This window comes from Chiloscyllium plagiosum, unplaced genomic scaffold (assembly GCF_037043375.1).
Source record: "Chiloscyllium plagiosum isolate Xiang-an unplaced genomic scaffold, Cpla_swu_hap1 HiC_scaffold_20, whole genome shotgun sequence".
NCBI lineage: Eukaryota > Metazoa > Chordata > Chondrichthyes > Orectolobiformes > Hemiscylliidae > Chiloscyllium > Chiloscyllium plagiosum.
The window spans coordinates 62,136,577-62,162,991 of record NW_028270158.1 but is presented as its reverse complement, the minus strand read 5'-3'; the positions used below and the strand labels follow the sequence as shown (position 1 = coordinate 62,162,991).

The following is a 26,415-nucleotide window of genomic DNA, read 5'->3' as shown; positions in this document are numbered from 1 at the left end:
CTGTAGGAAGCTAGGGAAGTGATTGCTGGGCCCCTTGCTGAGATATTTGTATCATCGATAGTCACAGGTGAGGTGCTGGAAGACTGGAGGTTGGCTAATGTAGTGCCACTATTTAAGAAAGATGGTAAGGACAAGCCAGGAACTATAGACCGGTGAGCCTGACGGTGGTGAGGGAGTCCAGAACTAAATGGCATAAGTTTAGGGGGAGAGGAGAAAGATATAAAAGAGACCTAAGGGGAAACAGTGTGTGTAATGAGCAGCCAGAGGAGGTAGTGGAGGCTGGTACAATTGCAACATTTAAAAGGCTTCTGCATGGGTATATGAATAGGAAGGGTTTGGAGGCATATGGGCCAGGTGCTGGCAGGTGGGACTAGATTGGGTTGGGATATCTAGTCGGCATGGACGGGTTGGACCGAAGGATCTGTTCCGTGCTGTACGCCTCTGTGACGCTATCAAAATGTGCTTCGCCCTGTGGAAAACTTTGTATTTTGTTTCAGGACCTAGGTGTTGAGGTCAAAAGGGGATTAGGACTCCACAGTGTGCGTGTGGAGAGCAATGGCCTGACAGTAATTTTTCTCAATGGTCAGAGGATGTGCTCACCATCCAATTACAGATAGTGGGTGGGTCCCTGAAGCTGGCGGGCTATTGGAAGCTTTTCAGTCTGGAAGGAGGAACTGCCTGCAGTTCAGGTGATTGAGACAGACCGAGTGACAACTGATCTCACATGGTTTGGGGGTGAAACAGAGTCTGTTAATCAGAATATTACTTTCCTCTGTCCTCACCTTAATTTGGGGTCAAAGCTCATTTGAAAAACAAAATCAATTGCGATCACAAAAATTCAGTCAATAGGACTCAATTGTACACAATTTCATGCGCAGTGGCTAACACTGCTGGCAGTTACTTCCTGTTCATGAACTACTTACAAGTAAGATTAGATTACATTACAGTGTGGAAACAGGCCCTTCGGCCCAACAAGTCCACACCGACCCGCCGAAGCGAAACCCACCCATACCCCTACATTTACCCCTTACCTAACACTACGGGCAATTTAGTATGGCCAATTCACCTGACCCTGCACATCTTTTGGACTGTGGGAGGAAACCAGAGCACCCGGAGGAAACCCACGCAGACGCGGGGAGAACGTGCAAACTCCACACAGTCAGTCGCCTGAGGCGGGAATTGAACCCGGGTCTCAGGCGCTGTGAGGCAGCAGTGCTAACCACTGTGCCACCGTGCCGCCCACAAGTAAGCAGCAACTTGAAAGTGGTCCTGATCATACCTTCCAAAAGTGTTGGATAGTTTCAGTTGGATCATCCTCCGAGGTGATGACAAGGTTTATTTGGAACTTTTGAATCTTATGGGGAGGTTGATATTCTCTCAGCAATAACTTGTTTTTACTAAATTAGTGGTGCTGGAAGAGCACAGCAGTTCAGGCAGCATCCGAAGAAGGGCTTTTGCCCGAAACGTCGATTTCTAAGCTCCTTGGATGCTGCCTGAACTGCTGTGCTCTTCCAGCACCACTAATCCAGAATCTGGTTTCCAGCATCTGCAGTCATTGTTTTTAACCTTGTTTTTACTAAATATTAATCACTGAGAGGGGATGGAGGAGTGTGCACATAATTGTGCAATGATTGTGTATTTTCTTTGTTCTTTCAAGGAATGTGGGTGTCACTAGCAATTGCCTGTGTATATTTATCCTTAGACTCATTGGTATTTCACAGGAAAGTTAAGAATCAACTACGTTGCTGTGAGTCTGGAGTTACGTGGAGAACGAAGTAACCCAGAAGGAAAATCAATAAAACCGAGAAGGAGAAGCTAGTAAAACATGTGAATGAACATTTGATTTGATTAGTCTTGTGTGCTGGAGCTGCATTTTGAAGTACGTTCATTATTAGTTTTTCCCTTCTTGGATGGATAGTAGATTTCCTTCTCCAAAGGGGATTAGTTAACCAGATGGAATGATAATTGATGATAGTTTCAGAGTCACCGCTACTGAATAAGCTTTTAGTTCCTGTTTTAGTTAATTATTTAATTCTACCAGATTCTCTGGTGGGATTTTCACCCAGAGCCACTTGGATTACAACTCAGTGACATTACCATTGATCCACTGTCTTCTCTGACCTCTACTGCACTGCATTCTGATGAACAGATCATTCATATCAATACTTCAGAGACCCATATAACAATCATGACAAGTTGTAGCTGAATACTTGTGATGGCAACACTGCCTTTCATATTTTAGAAACTGGACTTAAAACGTCAATGAACACAGAGTTAGGTAATGTTCTTGAATAAAGGTAAGACAGAGATAAGATACAGAGCTGGGCTGAGAAGTGGCAAACGGAGTTTAATGCGGAAAGGTTTGAGGTAGTTCACTTTGGAAGAAGAAACAGGAATGCAGAGTACTGGAAGAATGGTAAAATTCTCGGCAGTGTAGTGTCCAGGTGCATAAATCCCTGAAAGTTGCCACTCAGGTTGTTAGGGTTGTTAAGAAGGCATATGGTGTGTTGGCCTTTAATAGTAGGGAATTGAGTTTCAGAGCCACGAGGTCATGCTTCAGCTGTACAAGACACTGGTAAAGGCTGCACCTGGAGTATGGAGTACATTTCTGGTCACTGCATTATAGGAAGGATGTGGAAGGTTTGGAAAGGGTTCAGAGGGGATTTACTAGGATATTGCCTGGTATGAAAGGAAGGTTTTATGAGGAAAGGCTGAAGGAACTGGGGCTATTTTCATTGGAGAGAAGAAGGTTGAGAGGTGACTTAATAGAGACATATAAGATATTCAGGGAGTTAGATAGGGTGGACAGTGAGAGCCTTTTTCCTCCGATGGTGAAGGCTAACACGAGGGGACACAGCTTTAAATTGAGAGGTGATAGATTTAGGACAGATTATCGGGTAGCATCTTCACTCAGAGAGTAGTTGGCGGGGGGTGGAATGGCCTGCCTGCAACAGTTGTAGACTCGCTGATGTTCAGAGCATTTAAATGAGCATTGGACATACATATGGATAATAATGGAACAATGTCAGTTAGGTAGGCATCAGATTAATTTCACAGGTCGGCGCAACATTGAGGGCCGAAGGGCCTGTACTGCACTGTAATGCTCTATGTTCTAAAGAAATACAAGAGCAAAAATGGATGCCTGTCATTTGCCCTTGAAGTCACCTACCTGTGGCTACCAATTCTTCCAGGTTGTGGGTCACTTTCCCAGTGACCTTGGTCTGGTTTGCTTTGGTCAGCTGTAAAAGCTGGAAGCATATTGATTTATCATTGGTCTGCCAACAGGCCTGTCCCATTCTTGATTCTTGGCCTAGCTCCAAGTGTCCTTTAAACTCAGTCATTGCTGGGAAGGTTCGGCTGCCATTTTGGATAAAGGTGACAATCAAATCATTGGCAGAGCTGTCCCCAAACGTGTTGTTATTTTGAAGCTGTAGTCTGTAGAGGATGTCATCAATTTCAATATTCATGTGACCTGAGTGAAGACGAGAACAACAGAAACTGATTATAAGATTATAGGGGATGAAATATCTTCAAACATTTGGAATGTGGCAAGATTACCGCAGCAAAGACCAGAATATTTTGCTTTTGTTGTCTTGCAATGTGCTTACTTTAATACAAATGCTCAAACCATTAAGTTCAAGAGGAGGTTGTGGTTCTGTTCTCCGAGCTGGGAATTTGTGTTGCAGATGTTTCGTCCCCTGTCTAGGTGACATCCTCAGTGCTTGGGAGCCTCCTGTGAAGCGCTTCTGTGATCTTTCCTCCGGCATTTATAGTGGTTTGAATCTGACGCTTCCGGTTGTCAGTTCCAGCTGTCCGCTGCAGTGGCCGGTATATTGGGTCCAGGTCGATGTGCGTATTGATTGAATCTGTGGATGAGTGCCATGCCTCTAGGAATTCCCTGGCTGTTTTCTGTTTGGCTTGTTCTATAATAGTAGTGTTGTCCCGGTCGAACTCATGTTGCTTGTCATCTGAGTGTGTGGCTACTAAGGATAGCTGGTCGTGTCGTTTCGTGGCTAGTTGGTGTTCATGGATGTGGACCATTAGCTGTCTTCCTGCTTGTCCTATGTAGTGTTTTGTGCAGTCCTTGCATGGGATTTTGTACACTACATTGGTTTTGCTCATGCTGGGTATCAGGTCCTAGGTCCTTCGTCCTCCTTCGGTCACTGCAGCGGACAGCTGGAACTGACAACCGGAAGCGGCAGGTACAAATCACTATAAATGCCGGAAGAAACACCACAGAAGCGCTTCACAGGAGGCTCCCAAGCACTGAAGATATCACCTAGACAGGGGACGAAAGGTCTGCAACACAAATTCCCAGCTCGGCGAACAGAACCACAACAACAAGCACCCGAGCTACAAATCTTCTCCCAAACTTCAAGAGGAGGGGCCAGGTTTCTGAGAATTCAGGAGGATTCTACAGATCTTTCAGAATGGTGGGTGTGATCCTCATCCAGGAACCTCAAATCCATCTCTAACACTCAATTTTTTTGCAATGTGGTGGAAAAGGGGAAGGGGGTGAGAAATGGGACACCTAACTGTAGTAGAACCTTGGAACTGAGAGCTGAATTTGAACTGCGCCCAATTTTCCTGTTTCAAGGCTCTTAGCCCACAGTGTGGGAGTCATGAATTGGTGGAGAAGACAAGTACATGTGAAGGACAAGAAAGATCTGTGCAAGTCCTCATTGTCAATACCTCAGAGACAGACACACCATGATTTGCAGTTTCTGTTTTTTTACATGCCCCATTCTTTAAACTATAAAAGAAGCAGGTGACAGCCATCCCAGAGTTAAAATAATCTCTGCTTTGATTGACAAGCCAGCTGCAGCTGATTTGGGAAAATAGTAGTTTCTAGTTACACATCTGAATAGAGTTCTTTGCTGACATTTCCCCAAGTTTGTTACAATATTATGTATGCCTGACTGAATTTCAAAAGTTACAATATTCTCAGCAAATATTTCTGACTTTACGGTTCAATCATATTTTAAAAGGTGTTATTAAAGACGTAGCTTTTTTTTTTTAAAAGTGGGGTCTGAATAAAAGTTTGAGAGATTTTACAAGAGATGAACCACTTAAGGAAATTTAAATGTTTTGAATCTTTTCCATGAATGGAAATTGTTTCACTGAGAGTTTTTAAAGAGTGAAACTGATGTTAAATTGTTAGAAGTTTGTAGTTTTTCATCTCCACATGGCTTTGGAAGTCTGTTTTGGTGGATACTGGGTGAGTGAGTGACTAACCAGCTTGATTTCCTCACCTCCCATGGCTATCCACACTCTATTTCTGGGGTCAGGTGGATATGTCTCTATCCAGTAGTCTCCTTTTGGAGTGAACAATGCATGATTTCAGGAATGTTTCAACAAGGCAGAAAGGTGATTTGGGAATCAAACCGACTCAAACTGCCCACTTTAGGGAAAATCCCGAAGGAATACGCGTCCTTTTTGAATGTTATTTTTGTTTTAAAAATGAGTGAGCAATGGTCAACAATCCTTTGAAGTGACCCATTACCATTAATTATGCTCCCTATTTGTGTAATCTCCTACAATCCCATAATCCTCTAAAATGTGAATATTCCTCTAATTCTAGCCTATTGTGTTTGCCGAATTATAATCAGTGGTTATCACAGTTTCCTCTCAGCTCCAGGGACCCGGGTTTGATTCCAGCCTCAGGCAACTGTGTGGTGTTTGCACATTCTCCCCGCGTCCGTGTGGGTCTGGGTGCTCCAGTTTCCTCCCACAGTCCAATGATGTGCAGATTAGGTGCCTCTATTCCTGATGAAGGGCCTTTGCCCGAAACGTCGATTTTCCTGTTCCTCGGATGCTGACTGAACTGCTGTGCTTTTCCAGCACCACTCTAATTTAGACTCTGGTTTCCAGAATCTGCAGTCCTTGTTTTTACCTAGATTAGGTGAACTGGCTGTACTAAATCGCCCACAATGTTCAGAGGTGTGTAGGTTAGGTGCATTAGTTAGGGGTAAATGTAGGGGAATGAGTCTGGGTGGGTCACTCTTCGAGGGTCAGTGTGGACTTGTTGGGCCGAAGGGCCTGTTTCCACACTGTAGGGATTCTATGATTATCGCTCTGCCATTAGCGATGGTATCTTCAGTTGCCTGGGCTCCGAGCTCGAGTATTCTCTCCTTATTCCTCTCCACATATCTTTCCTCCTTTAAGTTGCTTCTTAAACCCAACCTCTTTGACCAGGTTTTTTGGTCATCCAAGCTCTTTAAAGTGGCTCTGTGTCATGCTCCATTTTGGGATCCTCTTGGGATCCACGTTGGGATGTTCCATGACGTTAAAGGTGTTGCTGTTCGTGTCAGTGCAATATTCTTTCTCCAAACAAGCATCTTCTGGGACTATGGGCACTGATGGTTGCGCTGTAAAGCCCTTCACTTAGATAGTTTAAATTCACATTTTATCATTCGCCAAGGAGGCTTTTTTTTAAAGAACATTAAATTCTAAAACTGATTACATCTCAGTTCAGATTTGGGATGGAATCATCACAATAGAAGTGTGATGATTTAATGTAATATTGAACAGGAAAATATTCCTATCATAAATGGAAACATTTTCATGGAAATATTTTCATTTAATTCAGAATCACAGAACCTATTGTGCCCACACTGGTTCTACCCCTGAGTGATAATCTCCTGCCCACTTCTCATATCCCTGCCCACTTCTCATATCCCTGCCCACCATTACTATCTAAACAACCATCCAATGCCCTCTTGAATGCCTCAATTAAACCTGCCACCACCATGTTTCCAGGCAGTGCATTCCATACTCCAACTACTCGTTGTGTGGAAAAAGGTTTATCTCACTTCTTCACCTTTGCTCCATACAAGGGGGAACACGAAAATAAGTGGTATTGTGGACAGTGAGGAAGACCACCAGAAATTGTAGCAGGACCTTGATTGGCTGGGGAAATGGGCCGAGAAATGGCAAATGGAGTTTACTACAGATAAATTTGAGGTCTTGCATTTTGGAAAGTCAAATCAAGGTAGGAGTTTCATGGTGAATGGTAGGGCGTTATGCAGTGTCGTGGAACAGAGGGACCTCAGAGTTCAGGTGCACAGTTCTCCAAAAGTGGAGTCATATGTAAACAGCGCAGTGATGAAGGCTTTTGGCACATTGGCCTTCATTAGTCAGGGCATTGAGTATAGAAATTGAGAAGTTATGTTGCAGTTGTACAGGATGTTGGTGAGGCTGCACTTGGAGTATTGTGTTCAGTTTTGGTCACCTTGCTATAGGAAGGATGTTATTAAACTGGAAAGAGTACAGAATAAATGTACAAGGACATTGCTACGGTTCAAGGGTCTGAGTTCACACAGAGAGGTTGGATAACTAGGACATTTGTCTTTGGAATGCAGAAGAATATGGCGGGTGGTTGGGGATAGAGATCTTACAGGAGCATATAAGATTATGACAGGCGTGGACAGGGTGAATGCATTCAGTCTTTTTCCCAGGGTTGGGGAATCAAGGACTAGAGAGCATCAGTTTAAGATTAGAGGGAAAAGAATAAAAGGGAACCTGAGGGGCAACATTTTTACACAGAGGGTGGTACGCAAATGGAATGAGCCGCAAGCAGAAGTGGTTGAGGCAGGTATATTAACAAGATTTAAAAGGCATGCTTGGATAGGAAAGGTTTAGAAGGATATGGACCAAATGCTGGGTAATGGGTTTAGCTTGGATGGACATTTTGGTCGGCCTGGACCAGTTTGGGCCAAAGGGACCGTCTCTGTGCTGTTGGACTCTATGACTTTTTGACACACTAGCTTCTCCCCATGTACTCTACCAAGCCCATTTTGAAAGCTTCTATCAAATCTCTCTGCCTTCTTTTCCCAAATTTTCCAAAAAAAAATAATCTTTACCATTCAGTTGGCCTACTCTTTCACTGGGCATTCATCTTTACGAACAGTTGCTTCATGAAGGAAAATGTCAAAACATAACTCAGCCATAGGACAAGCAACACACTTCACCTTAAGGTATTTATTCCAACAACAAGTGGCATTAATGTACTACCTTAACATGGAAAACAAAGGACTAAAGGACAAGGCACCAAGCCATGATGCTTTTGATCATGATTACTTACATGGGGTGGCACGGTGGTTAGCACTGCTGCCTCACAGCACCAGGGACCCTGGTTCGATTCCAGCCTTGGGCGACTGCCTGTGTGTGGAGTTTGCACATTCTCCCCGTGTCTGTGTGGGTTTCCTCCGGATGCTCCGGTTTCCTCCCACAGTCACAAAGATGTGCAGGTCAGGTGAATTGGCCGTGCTAAATTGCCTACAGTGTTAGGTGCATTAGTCAGAGGGAAAGGGGTCTGGGTGGGTTACTCTTTGGAGGGTTGGTGTGGATGTGTTGGGCCGAAGGGCCTGTTTCCACACCGTAGGTAATCTAATCTAATCTAAAGCCAGAGGAAGTGACTGAAAACTTGATGGGAAAGATAGGTCTCGAGAGGCTTTAGGAGATGTGCAGAAATGAAGGCAGTTCTATTGAGGATGAGGGAGTAATGGACATGAGCAACGCAGGCTACTGACATGTCACACAAAGCAGAACAGAGGCATACTTTTTTTGCAAACAAGCTAGAGATGACAAACTGATGATTAAGACTGCAGAGTAGGTTTGGTGAAGTTGAATAATATTATGATGGTAGAAGTAAGTAATTCAAGTGATGGCTGTTGTGTCAGATTGGTATCCCCGCTCTGAAATAGTCCAGATGCAAAAACTTGAATTTTTAAACTGATGGGGATTCTTGCCATCATTATGGAAACAGGGATCGAGGTCCAAATTCTGAGACTCTACCCCTGGAGATAGCACCTATCAATTTTGGTGAGGAATGGGGGCAGGTTCCAATTAAAGGCACATGTTTAAGTGTAGCTGCTTCAGGCTGAGCTGATGTTCACTAATGGGATGCCCAAAACAGACATTGTACACTTTAGACTTCATAGGAGAGATTCTAAGGTTGCTAGAGACTTTGGAGAGTGGGGTGCCATTTTGGAGAATTAAGGTATCACTCTGGATAATGGCCCATGACACTTCTAGTTGGGGCCAGATGCCAATTGAGAATGTTAAAAGCAGACATGAATGTGTGTAAGAAATGCATAAACTCTGTGGACCTAGTAAGCCTGATTAGACCAGTCAAAATATTAATTAAAATTGCTGACAAAGAGAGTTGAAAAAAAAAGAGCTGTCAAGGCATTTAAAACTCCTATCCTTTAAATAATTGATTAAAAAATGTCTGCAGTATTAGAAACAAAATCACTGTTTGCTCAATCACTCTGCTGTTTCTAAGGTTAAAAGTTATAATCACAGGAGTAGTGATGTACCATTGATTCTCCAACCTTTCATTATCACAACTGACAGATTGATTGAAAGCCCCAACTGTTTATAAACTCTTTGAAGTAGAACTGGGAACTCTAATGTTGAGTTTTGAAAGGAAGCAAAGGAGTTACATGTAGTAATTTTTTTCAAATTGACAAGTGATTTGTAATAAATGATAAATTCATCAATACACACAGCATGGATCCTGAGATCTGATAACAATGGTGGAGTTAACAGGGTACATGCAAGGCCAAATAATTGCTGAAAACTTACCTTCATTGATATTGATTTGCTGTTTTAATGTTGCATCCACATGCAGGTATTGTGGAATTAATTGCCCAGTGTTCATGTTATGCTGGACAGTACCAGCCATTGATAAGATCAAGCCTTCTTGGTGCTCTTTTAGTGCCATCATGTCCAGTGCAAAAGCTTTCCCATCGAACTGCAGACTGGAAACCACCAAACATCTAAAAAGCCAGGCAACAATAATGTGTTAGTCAGATAAATAACATTATAAAGCTGGAATATTGAATTCCTGCTTTGTAAATTTAAAAACATAACTGCAGAAATCAAGGTCGTGAGCAATAAGCATAGAAATGATTGGCTCCATATTAAATAATAAAGTTTTCATTGGCAACCTAAGATCTAAAGACATGTCACCTCTGCTTTTGAGCTTGGCTTTGAGCTATGTCAATCTTCTTTGAAACATTATTCAGTTACATTTCTCAAAGTTGGCATATCATGTTACTAAACAATATCTAACTGGCAAATTACTTGTTAGAAAATTTGACAAAGCTGCAAATTCAAAATCTGCATTGGAGATTTCCCTGGGGACATGTTGCACACAGTGATCATGTTTCCTAAACGCTGGCTTCTACATTCTTAATCACTGGTGTTATTGTCTCTTCAAGAGAACCACTTTAAACAGTGATACATCTTCCAGTTGAAAATCTTTAAATAAGAACAAAGCAAAGTGCATTGAAGTTTCATGTGAGTAGTTACATGGGCATATCTTTTACCTTGAATGATGTGCTTTTGCAGTTATTTGCAATTGGCTGTTCTCTGGCCCAGTCAGAAAGCTCTGGTGTAGGACAGCTTTAATACCCAGAATTCGGACACTCTGTTTCCGTTCATTTACAACATCAAACTCTGTTACCACAAGGTCTTGGCCATTAGAGTGCAGGAAGAATGTGCCATTATAGTTGTTCTCTGCATAATTCTTCGCTGTTGCGTAGGTCTTGGGTTATAGAAAATCGTTAAATTAAACTAAAATTAGTTTAAATTCAAACGAAAAGATCAAATTCATTCCAGTTTGATAGCTTAATTATAAAATAATCTGCATAATATTCTGCTCAATGATATCAAACATCTATTTTTCATAGATTAATGAGCAGTAAAACTAATTATCTCTTCTATAGATCTGTACTGTTATTAAGGTCATGGGGCTTAGCTATATGAAAAGAGAGTTAAATAAATCTGCAATTTTCAACATAACTGATTGACTGGTGTAGCTGTGGGATTGAGCCTTACAGATCGCATGGCCTAATTTCCTTTCCGTATGGATTTAACTAATTGTAGTGACATTCGGGAATAAAACAGCCATCAGCCTGCCTTACTGAGAGCACTCTCACTTTGTGGTTGGAACATATAATCCAGGTTGATAAATCAAGCACAGCACGGAGGTAATGCTGCATTATCAGGAGTGCCTTTCAGAAGTTAAACCAACATCCTATCTGAGGTGGTGGTGGAGGGCTGTTTTTCAGACTGGAGACCTGTGACCAGTGAGCCCACAGGGACTGGCACTGGGTCCACTTTTGTTTGTCATTTGCGTAAATGATTTAGATAAGAACATAGGGGGCATGGTTAGTAAGTTTGAAAGTGACACCAAAACTGGTGGTATAGTGGACAGTGAAGGTTATCTAAGGTTGCAGAGATCTTGATCAATTGGATCAATGGGCTGAGAAGCGGCAGATGGAGTTTAATTTGGATAAATGTGAGGTATTGTATGTTGGTAATACAAACATGGGAAGGACTTACACAGTTAATTAACTTAGGAAGTATGACATGGCAGGAGAGCTCCAAATCATGGTCTGCTCCTCTTTCTCGATGGGAAGCTGGCACATTTCCAGTGCCCAGGAACTGCATGTGTACTCACCCTTTAATCACCAACGGTCATTTGAGTGGGAGCAGCGGAAGTGAGGTTGGAGCGCATAGCTGGGTGGGAAGGTAAGTGATTAGTATTTGAGTGGGTGTGTTCTAGACCCCAGGTCCTACTTCCGTAGGGCCTCCCTCCCACCCTCCTCCTCTAACCTAACTTTAAAGTCCACAGGTAAGTGACTCAGTGTTATTGACTCAGTGTTCTTGTATTTGGAGAAAGTGTACAGTCATGGCAGCGCAGGCGGTGAAATGTTCCTCCTGCAGGATGTTTGAGGTAGGGGTGACCACCGATACTCCTGCCGACTTCGTCTGCAGGAAATGCAGTCAGATCCTGATCCTCACCGAACGAGTTAGGGAACTGGAACTGGAGTTGGATGAACTGAGGATTATTCGAGAGGCTGAGAGGGTGATTGATAGAAGCTACAGGGACATAGTTACGCCGGAGAACAGAGGTAGCTGGGTAACAGTTAGAGGTGGGAAGGGGAAGAAGCAGGCAGTGCAGGGTTCCCCTGTGGTCGTTCCCCTAAAAAATAAGTATACAGCTTTGGAAACTGTTGGGGGGGACAGCATTGAAGGTGTAAGCTGCAGTGAAGGGGTCTGTGGCTCTGAGACTCAGAAGGGAAAGGGGGAGAGGAGGAGAGCGCTAGTTATAGGGGACTCTCTAGTTAGAGGGACGGACAGGCGGTTCTGTGGACATGGGCGAGACTCACGGATGGTTTGTTGCCTCCCGGGTGCTAGGGTCCAAGACGTCTCAGACCGTGTCTTCAGAATCCTTAAGGGGGAGGGTGTGCAGCCAGAAGTCGTGGTGCACATTGGCACCAACGACATAGGTAGGAAGAGGGGTGGGGAGGTCATTCAAGAGCTCAAGGAGTTAGGCTGGAAGCTAAAAGCTAGGACAGACAGAGTCGTCATCTCTGGGTTGTTGCCGGTGCCACGTGACAGTGAGGCAAGGAATAGGGAGAGAGTGCAGTTGAACACGTGGCTGCAAGGATGGTGTAGGAGGGAGGGCTTCAGATATTTGGACAATTGGACTGCATTCTGGGGAAGGTGGGACCTGTACAAACAGGACGGGTTGCACCTGAACCAGAAGGGCACCAATATCCTGGGGGGTAGGTTTGCTAGCACTCTTCGGGAGGGTTTAAACTAATTGGGCAGGGGGATGGGATCCGGACTTGTAGTCCAGCAAGTAAGCTAGCTGTGTGTCAGGATGCCCAAGACTGTAGGGAGGCTGTGGAGAAGGTAGCACTGACAGGGACTACTTGCGGACACAGAGATGGGCTCAAGTGCGTATACTTCAATGCAAGGAGTATCAGAAATAAGGTGGGTGAACTTAAGGCCTGGATCAGTACCTGGGACTACGATGTTGTGGCCATCACGGAAACATGGATAGATGTGGGACAGGAATGGCTGTTGGAGGTTCCTGGTTACAGGTGTTTCAGTAAGATTAGGGAGGGTGGGAAAAAAGGAGGGGGGGTGGCATTGCTAATTAGAAATGGTATAACGGCTGCAGAAAGGAAGTTTGAGGGGGATCTGCCTCTGGAGGTAGTATGGGCTGAAGTCAGAAATAGGAAAGGTGCAGTCACCTTGTTGGGTGTTTACTATAGGCCCCCCAATAGCAGCAGAGATGTGGAGAAACAGATTGGGAAACAGATTTTGGAAAGGTGCAGAAGCCACAGGGTCGTAGTCATGGGCGACTTCAACTTCCCAAATATTGATTGGAAGCTCTTTAGATCAAGTAGATTGGATGGGGCGGTGTTTGTGCAGTGTGTCCAGGAAGCTTTTCTAACGCAGTATGTAGATTGTCCAACCAGAGGGGAGGCCATATTGGATTTGGTACTCGGTAATGAACCGGGACAAGTGGTGGGCTTGTTAGTGGGTGAACATTTTGGTGATGGTGACCACAATTCTGTGACTTTCACCTTGGTTATGGAGAGAGATAGGTGCGCACAACAAGGTAGATTTTATAATTGGGGGAAGGGAAATTACGATGCTGTAAGGCAGGATTTGAGGAGCATACGTTGGGAGCATAGGCTGTCAGGGAAGGATGTGGTGGAAATGTGGAACTTTTTCAAAGAGCAGATACGACGTGTCCATGATATGTATGTACCTATCAGGCAGGAAAGAAATGGTCGTGTGAGGGAGCCTTGGTTGACGAGAGAGGTTGAATGTCTGGTAAAGAGGAAGAAGGAGGCTTACATAAGGTTGAGGAAACAGGATTCAGACAGAGCAGTGGAGGGATACAGGATAGCCAGAAGGGACATGAAGAAAGGGATTAGGAGAGCTAAGAGAGGGCATGAAAAATCGTTGGCGGATAGGATCAAGGATAACCCCAAGGCATTTTATGCGTATGTGAGAAACCTGAGAATGACGAGAACGAGGGTAGGTCCGATCAAGGACAGTAGTGGGAGACTGTGTATTGAGTCGGAAGAGATAGGAGAGGTCTTGAACAAGTACTTCTCTTCAGTATTTACGAACGAGAGGGACCGTATTGTAGAAGAGGAGAGTGTGAAATGGACTGGTAAGCTAGAAGAGATACCTGTTAGGAAGGAAGATGTGTTGGACATTTTGAACAACTTGAGGATAGACAAGTCCCCCGGGCCTGACGGGATATATCCTAGGATTATGTGGGAAGGAAGAGAGGAAATTGCAGTACCGTTGGCAATGATCTTCTCGTCTTCACTGGCAACGGGGGTGGTACCAGGGGACTGGAGAGTAGCGAATGTTGTGCCCCTGTTTAAAAAAGGGAATAGGGATAACCCTGGGAATTACAGGCCTGTTAGTCTTACTTCTGTGGTAGGCAAAGTAATGGAAAGGGTACTGAGGGATAGGATTTATGAGTATCTGGAAAGACACTGCTTGATTAGGGACAGCCAGCACGGATTTGTGAAGGGTAGGTCTTGCCTTACAAGTCTTATTGAATTCTTCGAGGAGGTGACCAAGCATGTGGATGAGGGTAGAGCAGTGGATGTAGTGTACATGGATTTTAGTAAGGCATTTGATAAGGTTCCCCATGCGGAAAGTCAGGAGGCATGGGATAGAGGGAAATTTGGCCAATTGGATAGAAAACTGGCTAACCGGTCGAAGGCAGAGAGTGGTGGTAGATGGTAAATATTCAGCCTGGAGCCCAGTTACAAGTGGAGTTCCGCAGGGATCAGTTCTGGGTCCTCTGCTGTTTGTAATTTTTATTAATGACTTAGATGAGGGAGTCGAAGGGTGGGTCAGTAAATTTGCAGATGATACGAAGATAGGTGGAGTTGTGGACAGTGAGGAGGGCTGTTGTCGGCTGCAGAGGGACTTAGATATGATGCAGAGCTGGGCTGAGGAGTGGCAGATGGAGTTCAACCCTGCCAAGTGTGAGGTTGTCCATTTTGGAAGAACAAATAAGAATGGGGAATACAGGGTTAATGGTAGGGTTCTAAGTCAGGTGGAGGAACAGAGGGATCTTGGGGTCTATGTACATAGATCTTTGAAGGTTGCCACTCAGGTGGATAGAGTTTGTAAGAAGGCCTATGGAGTATTATCGTTCATTAGCAGAGGGATTGAATTCAAGAGTCGTGAAGTGATGTTGCAGCTGTACAGGACTTTGGTTAGGCCACAGTTGGAGTACTGTGTGCAGTTCTGGTCGCCTCACTTTAGGAAAGATGTGGAAGCTTTGGAGAGGGTGCAGAGAAGATTTACCAGGATGTTGCCTGGAATGGAGAGGAAGTCGTACGAGGATAGGTTGAGAGTTCTCGGCCTTTTCTCGTTGGAACGGCGAAGGATGAGGGGTGACTTGATAGAGGTTTATAAGATGATCAGAGGAATAGATAGAATAGACAGTCAGAAACTTTTTCCCCGGGTACAACAGAGTGTTACAAGGGGACATAAATTTAAGGTGAAGGGTGGAAGGTATAGGGGAGATGTCAGGGGTAGGTTCTTTACCCAGAGAGTGGTGGGGGCATGGAATGCGCTGCCCGTGGGAGTGGTAGAGTCGGAATCATTGGCGACCTTTAAGCGGCATTTGGATAGGTACATGGATGGGTACTTAATCTAGGTTAGAAGTTCGGCACAACATCGTGGGCCGAAGGGCCTGTTCTGTGTTGTATTGTTCTATGTTCTATGTTCTAAGTGTCTCCAGCTGCAGCTCCTAGAAGCCCGTGTTTTGGAGTTGGAGCAGTGTTTGGCGACACTGAAGCATTCACATGGCGGACAGTGTCGTGGATAGCACGTAAGGAGGGGTGGTCACACCACAGACTCAGACAGTGTCATGGATAGCATGTAAGGAGGGGTGGTCACACCACATGACTCAGACACCACAGGCAGGATGAGAATGAGTGACCACCAGGCATGGCAGAAGGGCTGAGCAGTCAGTGCAGGAATCTCTTGTGGCTGTTCTCCAGTAAAACAATATGGCATTTTGGATACTGTTGAGGAGAATGGCCTCTCAGGGATAACAGCAGCAGCAGCCAAATCCATGGCACCATGGGCGGCTCTGCTGCAGATAAAGAGAGAAATAGCACAAAAATGCGATAGTTATAGGGGTTTTGGGGAACGGATAGGCATTTCTGTGGCTGCAAATGAGAATCCAGGATGGTGTGTTGCCTCCCTGGTGCTAGTGTCCTTGATGTCTTGGAGCGATTGCAGGTCATTCTGGAGGGGGAGAGTGAACAGCCAGTGGTCACAGTACACGTTGGCACTACTAACATAGGTTTCAAAATAAATGGATGAGGTCCTAAAAGCAGAATATAGAGAACTAGGAAAAAAGTTGAAATGTAGGACATCAAAGGTAGTTATCTCAGGATTACTACCAGTGCACAAGCTAGTCAGAGTAGCAAATGCAGGATATATAGGATGAACATGTGGCTGGAAAGATGGTGGGAAAGGGAGGGTTTCAGATTCACGGGGCATTCGGGGAGGTGGGGCCTGTACAAACTGGACAGGTTACATTTGGGCAAGACAAGGACTGATGTCCTCGGGAGAGGAATTTGGTAGTGTGGTTGGGGAGGGTTTAAACTAGTGTGGTAGGGGGATGGGAACCAGAGGAGCAGGACAGTAGATGCAGAAATTAAGGGAGAGGTAGAACAACAACAGGCAGTGAAACACTGCTGAAAAGAGCAGGGGAGGTCTGAAATGCAAGTAGTATAATAGGCCAGGTAGATGAAATTCAAGCTTTGGTAAGTACTTGGAACTATGACATTATTGCAATTACAGAGATATGGCTGAAAGAGGGATAAGACTGGCAGCTGAATATCCCAGGATGGAGGGGGTTGCATTACTGGTAAAGGAGTATCTCACAGCCGTACTGAGGGAGGATACACCAGAGGTCTTGTGCAGCGAGGCAGTGTGGGTAGAACTCAGGAATGGGAAAGGTGAAATCACAGTGCAGCAGGTACACTACAGATCTCCCAAAAGCCAGAGTTGTTGTGGCGGGTGATTTTTAACTTTCCCCTATATTGACTAGGACTCACTTTGTGCTAGGGGCAGAGTTTGTAAGGACCATTCAGGAGAGTCTCTTGACATAGCATGTAAACAGGAATACAAGGGCTTTTCCCGAAACATCGATTTCGAAGCTCCTTGGATGCTGCCTGAACTGCTGTGCTCTTCCAGCACCACTAATCCAGAATCTGGTTTCCAGCATCTGCAGTCATTGTTTTTACCCCTTTTAACAGTCCGACCAGGAAAGGGGTTATATTGGACCTGGTTTTGGGAAATGAGCCCAGCTAGGGGAGGGAAGCTTCAATAGGGCAGCATTTTGGAATTACTGACTATAATACCGTGAGTTTTAAGATACTCATAGTAGGGCTAACAACAGTTCTTGGGTTAAGGTGTCAAATTGGTGAAGGCAAACTACAACAATATTAGGCAGGAACTGGAGAATGTTGACTGCAGGTGGGCTGTTTGAGTGTAAATCCACATCTGACATGTAAGAGTACTTCAGACTGATAAGAGTTTAGGAGTGGCACATTCCTGCGAGAATGAAAGATGGGTATGGCAAGTTACATGAACTTTGGATGATTAGGAATGCTATGACCTTGGTCAAAAAGAAGAGGGAAACATATGTAAGGTCTAAGAGAATGGGAACTGACAAAGCTCTTGGTGGAAAGTATGTCAGGAAAGTCGGAAAGAACTTAAACAAGGAATTAGAAGGGCTAAAATAGGTCATGAAAAGTAGTTAGCAATCAGGATTAAGGAGAATCCCAAGGCTTTTCATACATACATAAAAAGCAAGCGGGTAGCCAGGGAAAGGGTTGGCCCACTCAGGTACAAAGGAGGGAATTGATGTGTGGAGCCATAAGTGGTAGGTGAGGACCTAAATGAATACTTTGCGTCAGTATTCACCAAAGAGAAAGAATCAGTGAAGGGTGATATCAGGAAAGCAACTGTCGAATCTTTAAGCCAAGTTGCTATTAAAAAGGAAGAGGTGTTGTGCTTCTTAAGGTAGATAAGTCCCTGGGTTCTGAATGGATCTATCCCAGAATATTGAGGGAGGCCAACAGGCCAAATTGCTGGAGCACTGACAGACATCTTTGTCTCCTTTTTGGTCACAGGGGAGGTCCCAGAGGACTGGAGAATAGCCAATGTTGTCCCATTGTTTAGGAAGGCTAACAGGGATAATTCAGGCCTGTGAGCCTCACGTTAGTGATTGGGAAATTATTGGAAAAAATTCTCAGGGACAAAATCTATACACAATTAGATGCAAACGGACTGATTAGTGATAGACAGCATGGTTTTGTATGGGGGAGGTTCAGCCTCACTAATTTGATCAAGGTTTTTGAGGAGGTGACTAAGATGATTGAGGGAAAAGCAATCAAATTGTCCACATAAACTTCAATAAAGCCTTTGACAAAGTCCCACATGGCAGGCTGGTACAAAAGTCACACGATATCAGGGGTGAACTGGCAAGATGGTTACAGAAGTGGCTTAGTCATAAAAGACAGAGGATAGCGCTGGAGGTTGCTTTTTGGAATGGAGGGCTGTGACTAGTGGTGTTCCACAGGAATCAGTGCTGGGACCTCTGCTGTTCACGGTCTACATATATGATTTGAAGGAAAACGTAGCTGGTCTAATTAGTATGTTTGCAGATGATACGAAGATTGGAGTTGCAGATAGTGAGGGGGATAGTCAGAGGATATAGCAGGATATGGATCAGTTGGAGGCACGGGCAGAAAATTGGCAGACGGAGTTTAATCCAGAAAAATGTGAGGTGATGCATTTTGGAAGGTCAAGTACAGGTGGAAATTATAACGTGAATGGCAGAACCCTTAGGAATATTGGTATGCAGAGGCATCTGGGTGTGGAGGTCCACAGATCACTGGAGGTGGCAGTGCAGGTAGATATGGTTTTTAAAGAAGGTCTATGGCATGCTTGCCTTCATTGAAAGGGACATTAAGTATAAGGAAAGACATGTTATGCTGCAGCAAGTTAGGCCACACTTGGAATATTGCACACATCTCTGGTCACCACACTGCCAGAAGGATACATTGGAGAGAATAGAGCAAAGTTTTACCAGGACGTTTCCTGGTCTGGGGGATTTTAACTGTGAAGGAAGGTTGGATAGACTGGGTTTGTTTTCACTGGAATGAAGGAGGTTGAGGGGTGACCTGAAGGAAGTTTATAAGATTGTGAATGGCATGGATTGAGCGGAAAGTATGAGGCTTTTTCCCTGGGTGTAGGGGTCAATTACTAGGGGATGCAGGTTCAAGGTGTGGGGTGGGGGCAGTACAGGGGAGTTTAAAAAAAGATGTGCGAGGGATGTTTTTCACCCAAAGTGTGGTGAGTACCTGGAACACGTTGCCAGAGGTGGTGGTGGAAGCAGACACAATAGCAGTATTCATGAAGCACCTGGACAAATACATGAACATAAGGGACTAGAGTGATATGGATCCTGTAAGTGAAGATACTTTTAGTATGGAAGGGGAAAAGGTGTCGGCGCAGACTTGCAGGTCCGAAGGGCCTGTTCATGTGCTGTACTGTTCTTGGCTTTTTGATAGCACCCTGGGTAGTACTGTAGATCAGAAAGATCGAAGGGTTCGGGTACATAATACTTTGAAATTTGTGTCACAGGTAGACAGGGTGGTTAAGAAGGCATTCAGCATACTTGCCTCCATTGCTCGGAGCTTTGAGTAAAGGAGTTGGGACGTCATGTTTGAGATGCCCCATCTGAGTATTTTACAGCGTGGTTAGTGTATGGAATGAGCTGCCATAGGAAGTGATGGATGCAGGTATAGTTACAGTGTTTAAAAGACATTTGGATAAGTACATGAATAGGAAATGTTTAAAGGGATATTGGCCAGACACAAACAAGTGCTAGAATTAGAATCCCTACAGGGTGGAAACAGGCCCTTCGGCCCAACAAATCCACACCGACCCTCCGAAGAGAAACCCACCCAGACCCATTCCCCAACCCTATATTTACCCCTGACTAACGCACCTAACCGATACACCCCCTGAACATTATGGGCAATTTAGCTTGGCCAATTCACCTAACCTGCACATCTTTGGACTGTGGGAAGAAACCGGAGCACTCGGAGGAAACTCACACAGACGTGGGGAGAATGTGCAAACTCCACACAGACAGTCGCCAGAGGCTGGAATCGAACCTATGTCCCCGGCGCTGAGAGGTAGCGGTGCTAACTACCAAGCCACCATGCTGCCCGTTGTGACTAGTTTAGTTTGGGAATATGGTTGCCCCCATTTAAGAGGAAGCCGATTTCACATATTTTGAATCAACCTGTTCAGAACACACCTCTGGAGCAGGTGGGATTTAAACAAGGGTCTCCTAGCTCAAAGGTGGGGACACAACCACTGAGCCATAAGAACCCCCTGCATTTTTGTCTGAGGTGAGTGTAAGGTTGAACAGAGGGGTTCTCTTATTGGCTTGCAATTGTCCCCAAAACACTTTCACACACTGTCTTCTCCCTCAGTGAGAAACTAGGTAGGCTGCTTGATACAGGTAATAGAGAATCACAAACCTGGAAAGTGTATGGTATTGTTGACTGGTATGGATGGCTGAACTGGGAATAAACTCTCATCTGACTGGAGGAGCCATTCACCTGAACTGAAAACTAGTTAAATAAAAAAAATCAGTGAAAATCACCATTACTTTAAGAGTTTTCCAATAACTTATTTCAAAACTTATTTCTAAGTCTATAAATTAAGCCATTTTCATGTTATTCTAACAATTGTAATTCTAACAACGAATTAACCATGATGATTAATTGAACCAGTTGTTTACAATTTAAGAATGTATTTTGTACACTACGAGAGGAGCTAAAGACATTGAAAACAGTGGCAACCTGAGCAAACAACTGACTGGTGTTTACAACATTGTGGGAGTGTTTACAAACCTGTTGGAAGGCCATGCTTTCAATACTTTACTTAAGCCACATGCTGCCCGTCATAAATTAAGCTGGGTTAGAGACAAAAGAAAACTGCAGATGCTGGAATCCAAAGTAGACAGGTAGGAGGCTGGAACATCACAGCAAGCCAGGCAGCATCAGGAGGTGCAGAAGTCAACATTTTGGGTGTAACCCTTCCTCAGGGCAGTCCAGTGCTGTGTTCTTCCAGCCTCTGCCTGTCTACTATAAATTAAGCTGGGGCCAGAAGCAATGTTGAGGTCAGAGGCTAGGTTTTGTGGTGAGAGACTAAAGTCCTGCCTCCCTGAAGCTTGTCTGCCATCGACAAGGCGCAAGGCAGGAGATTGGTGAAATACCCTCCATTTATTTGGATGAATGCGGCAAGACTTAAGTAGCTGAAAATCATTCAGGATGTAACACCCCACTTCACTGGCACTCCATCCACCCCTCCATTCAGGGATGGACAATAATTTGCTGGCCAGGCCAACATCCACATCCGAATGTACTGATAAAAGAAGTCTGTCCATCTCAGATGCACAGTGGCAGCACTGTGGAACATCCATAAGATGCACTGTAAAAATTCACTAAGGTTTCTGTGACCAGCATCTTCCAAACCCACGACCAGTATCATCTAGAAGGACAAGGGCAGCAGATATATGGGCACATCACCACCTGCAAGCTCCCCTCCAAGCCCAGATATATGGGCACATCACCACCTGTAAGCTCCCCTCCAAGCCCAGATATATGGGCACATCACCACCTGCAAGCTCCCCTCCAAGCCCAGATATATGGGCACATCACCACCTGCAAGCTCCCCTCCAAGCCATACATGCTCTTGACTTGGAAATATATTACCGTTGCTCTTAAAATTGTAGAAGATCCTCCCTAACAGCTCTGAGGGTCCCCACCATGGACTGTGGTTATATAAGAAGATAGTTCATCCCATCTTCCCCAGTGCAATACATGCCCATCTAGCCAATGACACTCTCAGCTTGTGAGTGAATACATAAAGAAAAAGGTGAAAAAGTGTGCTCAGAGTCTGACACCATCAAGGGTAGATGATAAATGGAGGTCTAGTATTTCCTCACCGGGAAGGTGAAAAAAGACAAAATGATTGATTAAGGCCTCTATTGCGTATGTCCTAGTGGCACAATCATTGTGTAGATATTTTTAAACAACTCTGGAGTAGGTGGGACTTAACCCAGGCCTCAAGGTAGGGACATATCAGAGCCGCTTGTGAAATTTAAAAATAATGGGAAATGCCACTTACAAGTGAGATAAAGGGACTTTTTTTTAAAACCAGAGGCTTTTGAATCTTTGGGATTCTGTAGCACAGAATGATGTGGAAATCCAGTCTTTGAGCATCTTGAAGGTAAAGATTGATAGGTTTCCGACTACCAGGCTGTCAAGGGTTATGGGGATGGGGTGCGTAAATGGCATGGGAATGTTCCACCAGCTATGATTGTATTACATGCTTAAATTGGCTTAGTGGCCTACTCTTGTTCCTAAATTCCTCATCTGCGATCGAAAGCAAGGAGAAAGTGAGGGCTGCAGATCAGAGTCAAAAAGTGTGATGCTGGAAAAGTACAGCCGGTCAGGCAGCATCTGAAGAAGAGGAGAATCGACGTTTTGAGCACAAGCTCTTCATCAGGCATTTCTGATGACGAGCTTATGCTTGAAACATTGACTTTCCTGCTCCTTAGATGCTGCCTGACTGGCTGTGCTTTTCCAGCATCACACTTTTTGACTGAAATTGAAAGCAAACTAGACATAAAATATGGTTTTCAAAGAAACATACATTACTCATGGTTGGTTTATATTCCGTTGTTGCAAGAAACTATGCTGACAACCCAAACTGAACCCTACGTGCCAACAAAGTCCAATACTCAACCCATCATCTGCGCTGAGTTTACTGGCATCAATTAGAACAGCATTATTGGTTTTGAGAGATCTGGGCTGTGCGTGAAAGAAATAGGAATTCTGATTCCTGATGAAGGGCTTTTACCCAAAACGTCGATTTTCCTGCTCCTTGGATGCTGCCTGATCTGCTGTGCTTTTCCAGCACCACTCTAATCTTGACTCTAATCTCCAGCACTCACTTCTACTAAGTAGGAATCAGTCACTATTGTTATGCCCACATGCTGGATAGTGTTCCCTAATCTGTTGCAGTTCCAGATCCAAAGTGTGAAACTGCAGGATGAGGAGGGATGAAATGACTCCACTACTTTATTCACCTGCCCCCTCAGTTGGTTGCACCAAGGTTAAATCAGATCACTTCCCTCCTGGAGACTTTTCTCCCAAGTTCAATGAACTCACGTTTTAAAAGGAGCCAATTTAACCATGCCTCCTTGAGATAACAAACAGTGAGTTTAATGACTACTGCGCGAGAAGAATTAGTACCAGAATACACACACCTGCACAGAAACAAATACCGAAAGTTCAAGAACATTTCCATGGAGAGAAAAACCGTTAACATTTCAAGTCCTGAATGAGTCTTCTTCAGAACTGAACAGGACTGGGAAATGTTTTTATAATGAGTTTGGAGAAGATTTTTACCTCAGGTTAAGGTTCTGGATGTAGGCTTGCTCGCTGAGCTGGGAGGTTCATTTCCAGACATTTCATCACCATATAGGTAACATCTTCAGTGGGCCTCAGGCAAAGCAGCGTACATGATTCCTGCTTTCTATTTATATGTTCGGGTTTCTTTGGGTTGGTGATGTCACTTCCGGTTCTTTTTCTCAGGGAGTGGTAGATGGGCTCTAACTCAATGTGTTTGTTGATAGAGTTCTGGTTGGAATGCCATGCTTCTAGGAATTCTCGTGCGTGTCTGTTTGGCTTGTCCTAAGATGGATGTGTTGTCCCAGTCGAAGTGGTGTCCTTCTTTATCTGTATGTAAGGAGACTAGTGAGAGAGGGTCATGTCGTTTTGTGGCTAGTTGATGTTCATGTATCCTGGTGGCTAGTTTTCTGCCTGTTTATCCAATGTAGTGTTTGTTACGGTCCTTGCACGGTATTTTGTAAATGACATTAGTTTTGCTTGTTGTCTGTATAGGATCTTTCAAGTTCATTAGCTGCTATTTTAGTGTGTTGGTGGGTTTGTGGGCTACCATGATGCCAAGAGGTCTGAGTAGTCTGGCAATCATTTCCGAGATGTCTTTGATGTAGGGGAGAATGGCTAGGGTTTTCGGATGTGTTTTGTCTGCGTTTTTAGGTTTGCTGCTGAGAAATCGGCAGATTGTGTTCGCCAGAAACCCAAAGAAGCCGACAAAACATGTCCAGAAAACCTAGCCCATCTCCCCTAATGATGGAGTCCAACCTAGTACACGTGTACTTTAGCCCACTTGCACACGTATGCACATCCATCCCATGAGTACACACACAAGAAACTCAGTTCTTCTTTCTCACACACATGTCCAGATAGCTCTCACCTAATTTAGCTCTGCAATAATGTTTGGTTGCATCAGCTCTCTTTTAAAAGGTGCAGTTCTCAATTACAAGTTAAAGAAAAATTATACTGCATCAGGTATCTGGTCTGTGGTTATGACCCTATCCACTTATCCCTCTGGAAGAGCTAACATGGGAGAAGATCAGGCCTGGGAATAATATTAATGAAGTATTTAATATTCTGAACAGCCAAAAGCATTGCAATACTCTACACATCCATAAATTCAACAACAAGGCAAAATCACATACCGAATAAGAGGGAGGGGACAGGCAGATTTAAAAGTTTTGTGGGATATATTTTCTCTCCCTAGCAGGGAGTCCAAAATGGACACCAAAAGACTTTTCAGAACTATACTCAGTGCTGGTTAAGCACAACATTTTCTGCAGACAGAGATTGGTCAGCAATATTCATTGCACCATAGAACCACAGTGAACAGTACAGAGTTAATTCTGAAATATGTAAATAGTATGCTACATGGATATGGACGTATTAGATCACATGAAGAAATTCTGGAGAGAGATAAGTCTAAGAGTATCCATAATTCAGAACATGAACCCTTGATCCAGCCAACTCTCAAAGCAAAGTAGAGCTCCCAACCTCTTCCATTCACACACCACAGAACTGTCTCCCTGAGGTGGACAGTGCAAACAAATCGTCCATAATGATCTTGAATGAACAAAACATATTGTGAGAGCTAGACAATGACAACTATTTTAATTTGTACATTCTCACCAGTGCTTCGAAGACCATGAAAAATGAGAGCAGTAGTCATCCATTTGGCCCCTCATGCCTGCTCTGACATCCAGTCTGATCACTGTTGATCTAACTGAGGCCACGCCTCCAAATTACTGCTGCACCTTTGCAACCTTTAACTTCTTTGTCATTCAACTACCTGCCAAACTCAACCTTGAATATGTTCAATGGTCCAGTCCACCACTTTCTTTAGAAGATTCTACCTCACCCTTTATTTTCAAACTGTGCACTGTAGTCTTATCAAGAGGAATTACCCATCCACAAGAGGAAATATTGTACCAGCACCAACCTTGCCATGGAGGCACAGAATCTTAAAATGGTCCAATGAGATTAGCTCATTTTTCCAATAGATAGAGATCCAACCTTCATAACCTAAGACAACCCATTCATTCCAGAAATCGGACAAGTAAACCTTTTCTGAATTGTTTTAAATACAAATTTGTTAAGGAGACTAAAACTGTACCGACAGGATGCACTCTAACCAATGCCCTGCACAAATATACTAATACTTACCTACTTTTTAATTATTTCAGCAGATTTGAGTGCACCAACAGCGTTATTGGGGAGAGTCTTCCTGATTTTGATCCAGCAACATTGAAGAAATGGTGATTATGTATCTGAGTTGGGATGGTAAGAGACTTGGAAAGAAACTTGCAAGTGGTGCTGTTCCCATGTATTTGTCACATGGTACAGGCCGTGGTTTTGGAAGGTGCAGTCAGAGCAGCCTTGATGAGTTTTGGCAATGTCCCTTGCAAACGGTACATACTATTGATACTGTGCATCAGTGTTGAAGGAGGTAAATGGGGTGCCAAACAAGCAGGGTACTTTTTCTTGTACAGTGCCAAGCTTGAGTGTTGCTGAAGTTGCATTTATCCAGGCAAATGGAGAGCACTCCATCACACTCCTGACTTGTGCCTTGTAGATGGTGGATGTGCTTTAAGGATTCAAGGGATGAGTTACTCAGCACAGAATTCCCAGCCTCGGATCTGCTCTTGTAACCACAGGATTTATATGGCTAGTCCAGTTCAATTTCTGGTTATTGGCACCATCAAGATGTTAGTAGGGGTGGATTCAGCAATATAAAAGCCTCTGAACATCAAGGAGATGGTTAATACTTAGCAGTCATGTGGCATAAATATTATTTGGCATTTAACAGGTCAGGCTGGTAGTTTGCTGTACAAAAGCATGGACTGCTTCAGTAACTGACGAGTGGTGAATGATGCTAAGCATTGTACAAACATCAGCAATGGAACCAACATTTTATTTCTAACCTGTGATGTATCCAACTTATTGATGGTAAATCTGCAATTTGCTCCATAGTTGAAGATCTCATTCTTGCTGTGCATTGTGAATAACTCCCCATCCAACGTTACAGTATGAGGAACCCGTATCTATACATTAAAGAGAAACC

The 26,415-nt window shown here is 44.1% G+C and overlaps 1 protein-coding gene across 2 annotated transcripts in view; it reads right to left on the bottom strand.

Moving 5' to 3' along the window:
* apoltp (apolipoprotein lipid transfer particle homolog) overlaps nucleotides 1-26,415 on the bottom strand; it is a 394,813-nt gene that overhangs the window by 149,212 nt on the left and 219,186 nt on the right. For both annotated transcript variants that reach the window (XM_043711128.2, XM_087998023.1), the window contains exons 35-39: nucleotides 26,276-26,395; nucleotides 20,424-20,516; nucleotides 10,335-10,552; nucleotides 9,589-9,782; nucleotides 3,170-3,472 (exon numbers count right to left, since the gene is read on the bottom strand). In XM_043711128.2, the coding sequence (XP_043567063.2) occupies nucleotides 3,170-3,472; nucleotides 9,589-9,782; nucleotides 10,335-10,552; nucleotides 20,424-20,516; nucleotides 26,276-26,395 (928 nt within the window). The remainder of the gene's footprint in view (nucleotides 1-3,169; nucleotides 3,473-9,588; nucleotides 9,783-10,334; nucleotides 10,553-20,423; nucleotides 20,517-26,275; nucleotides 26,396-26,415) is intronic.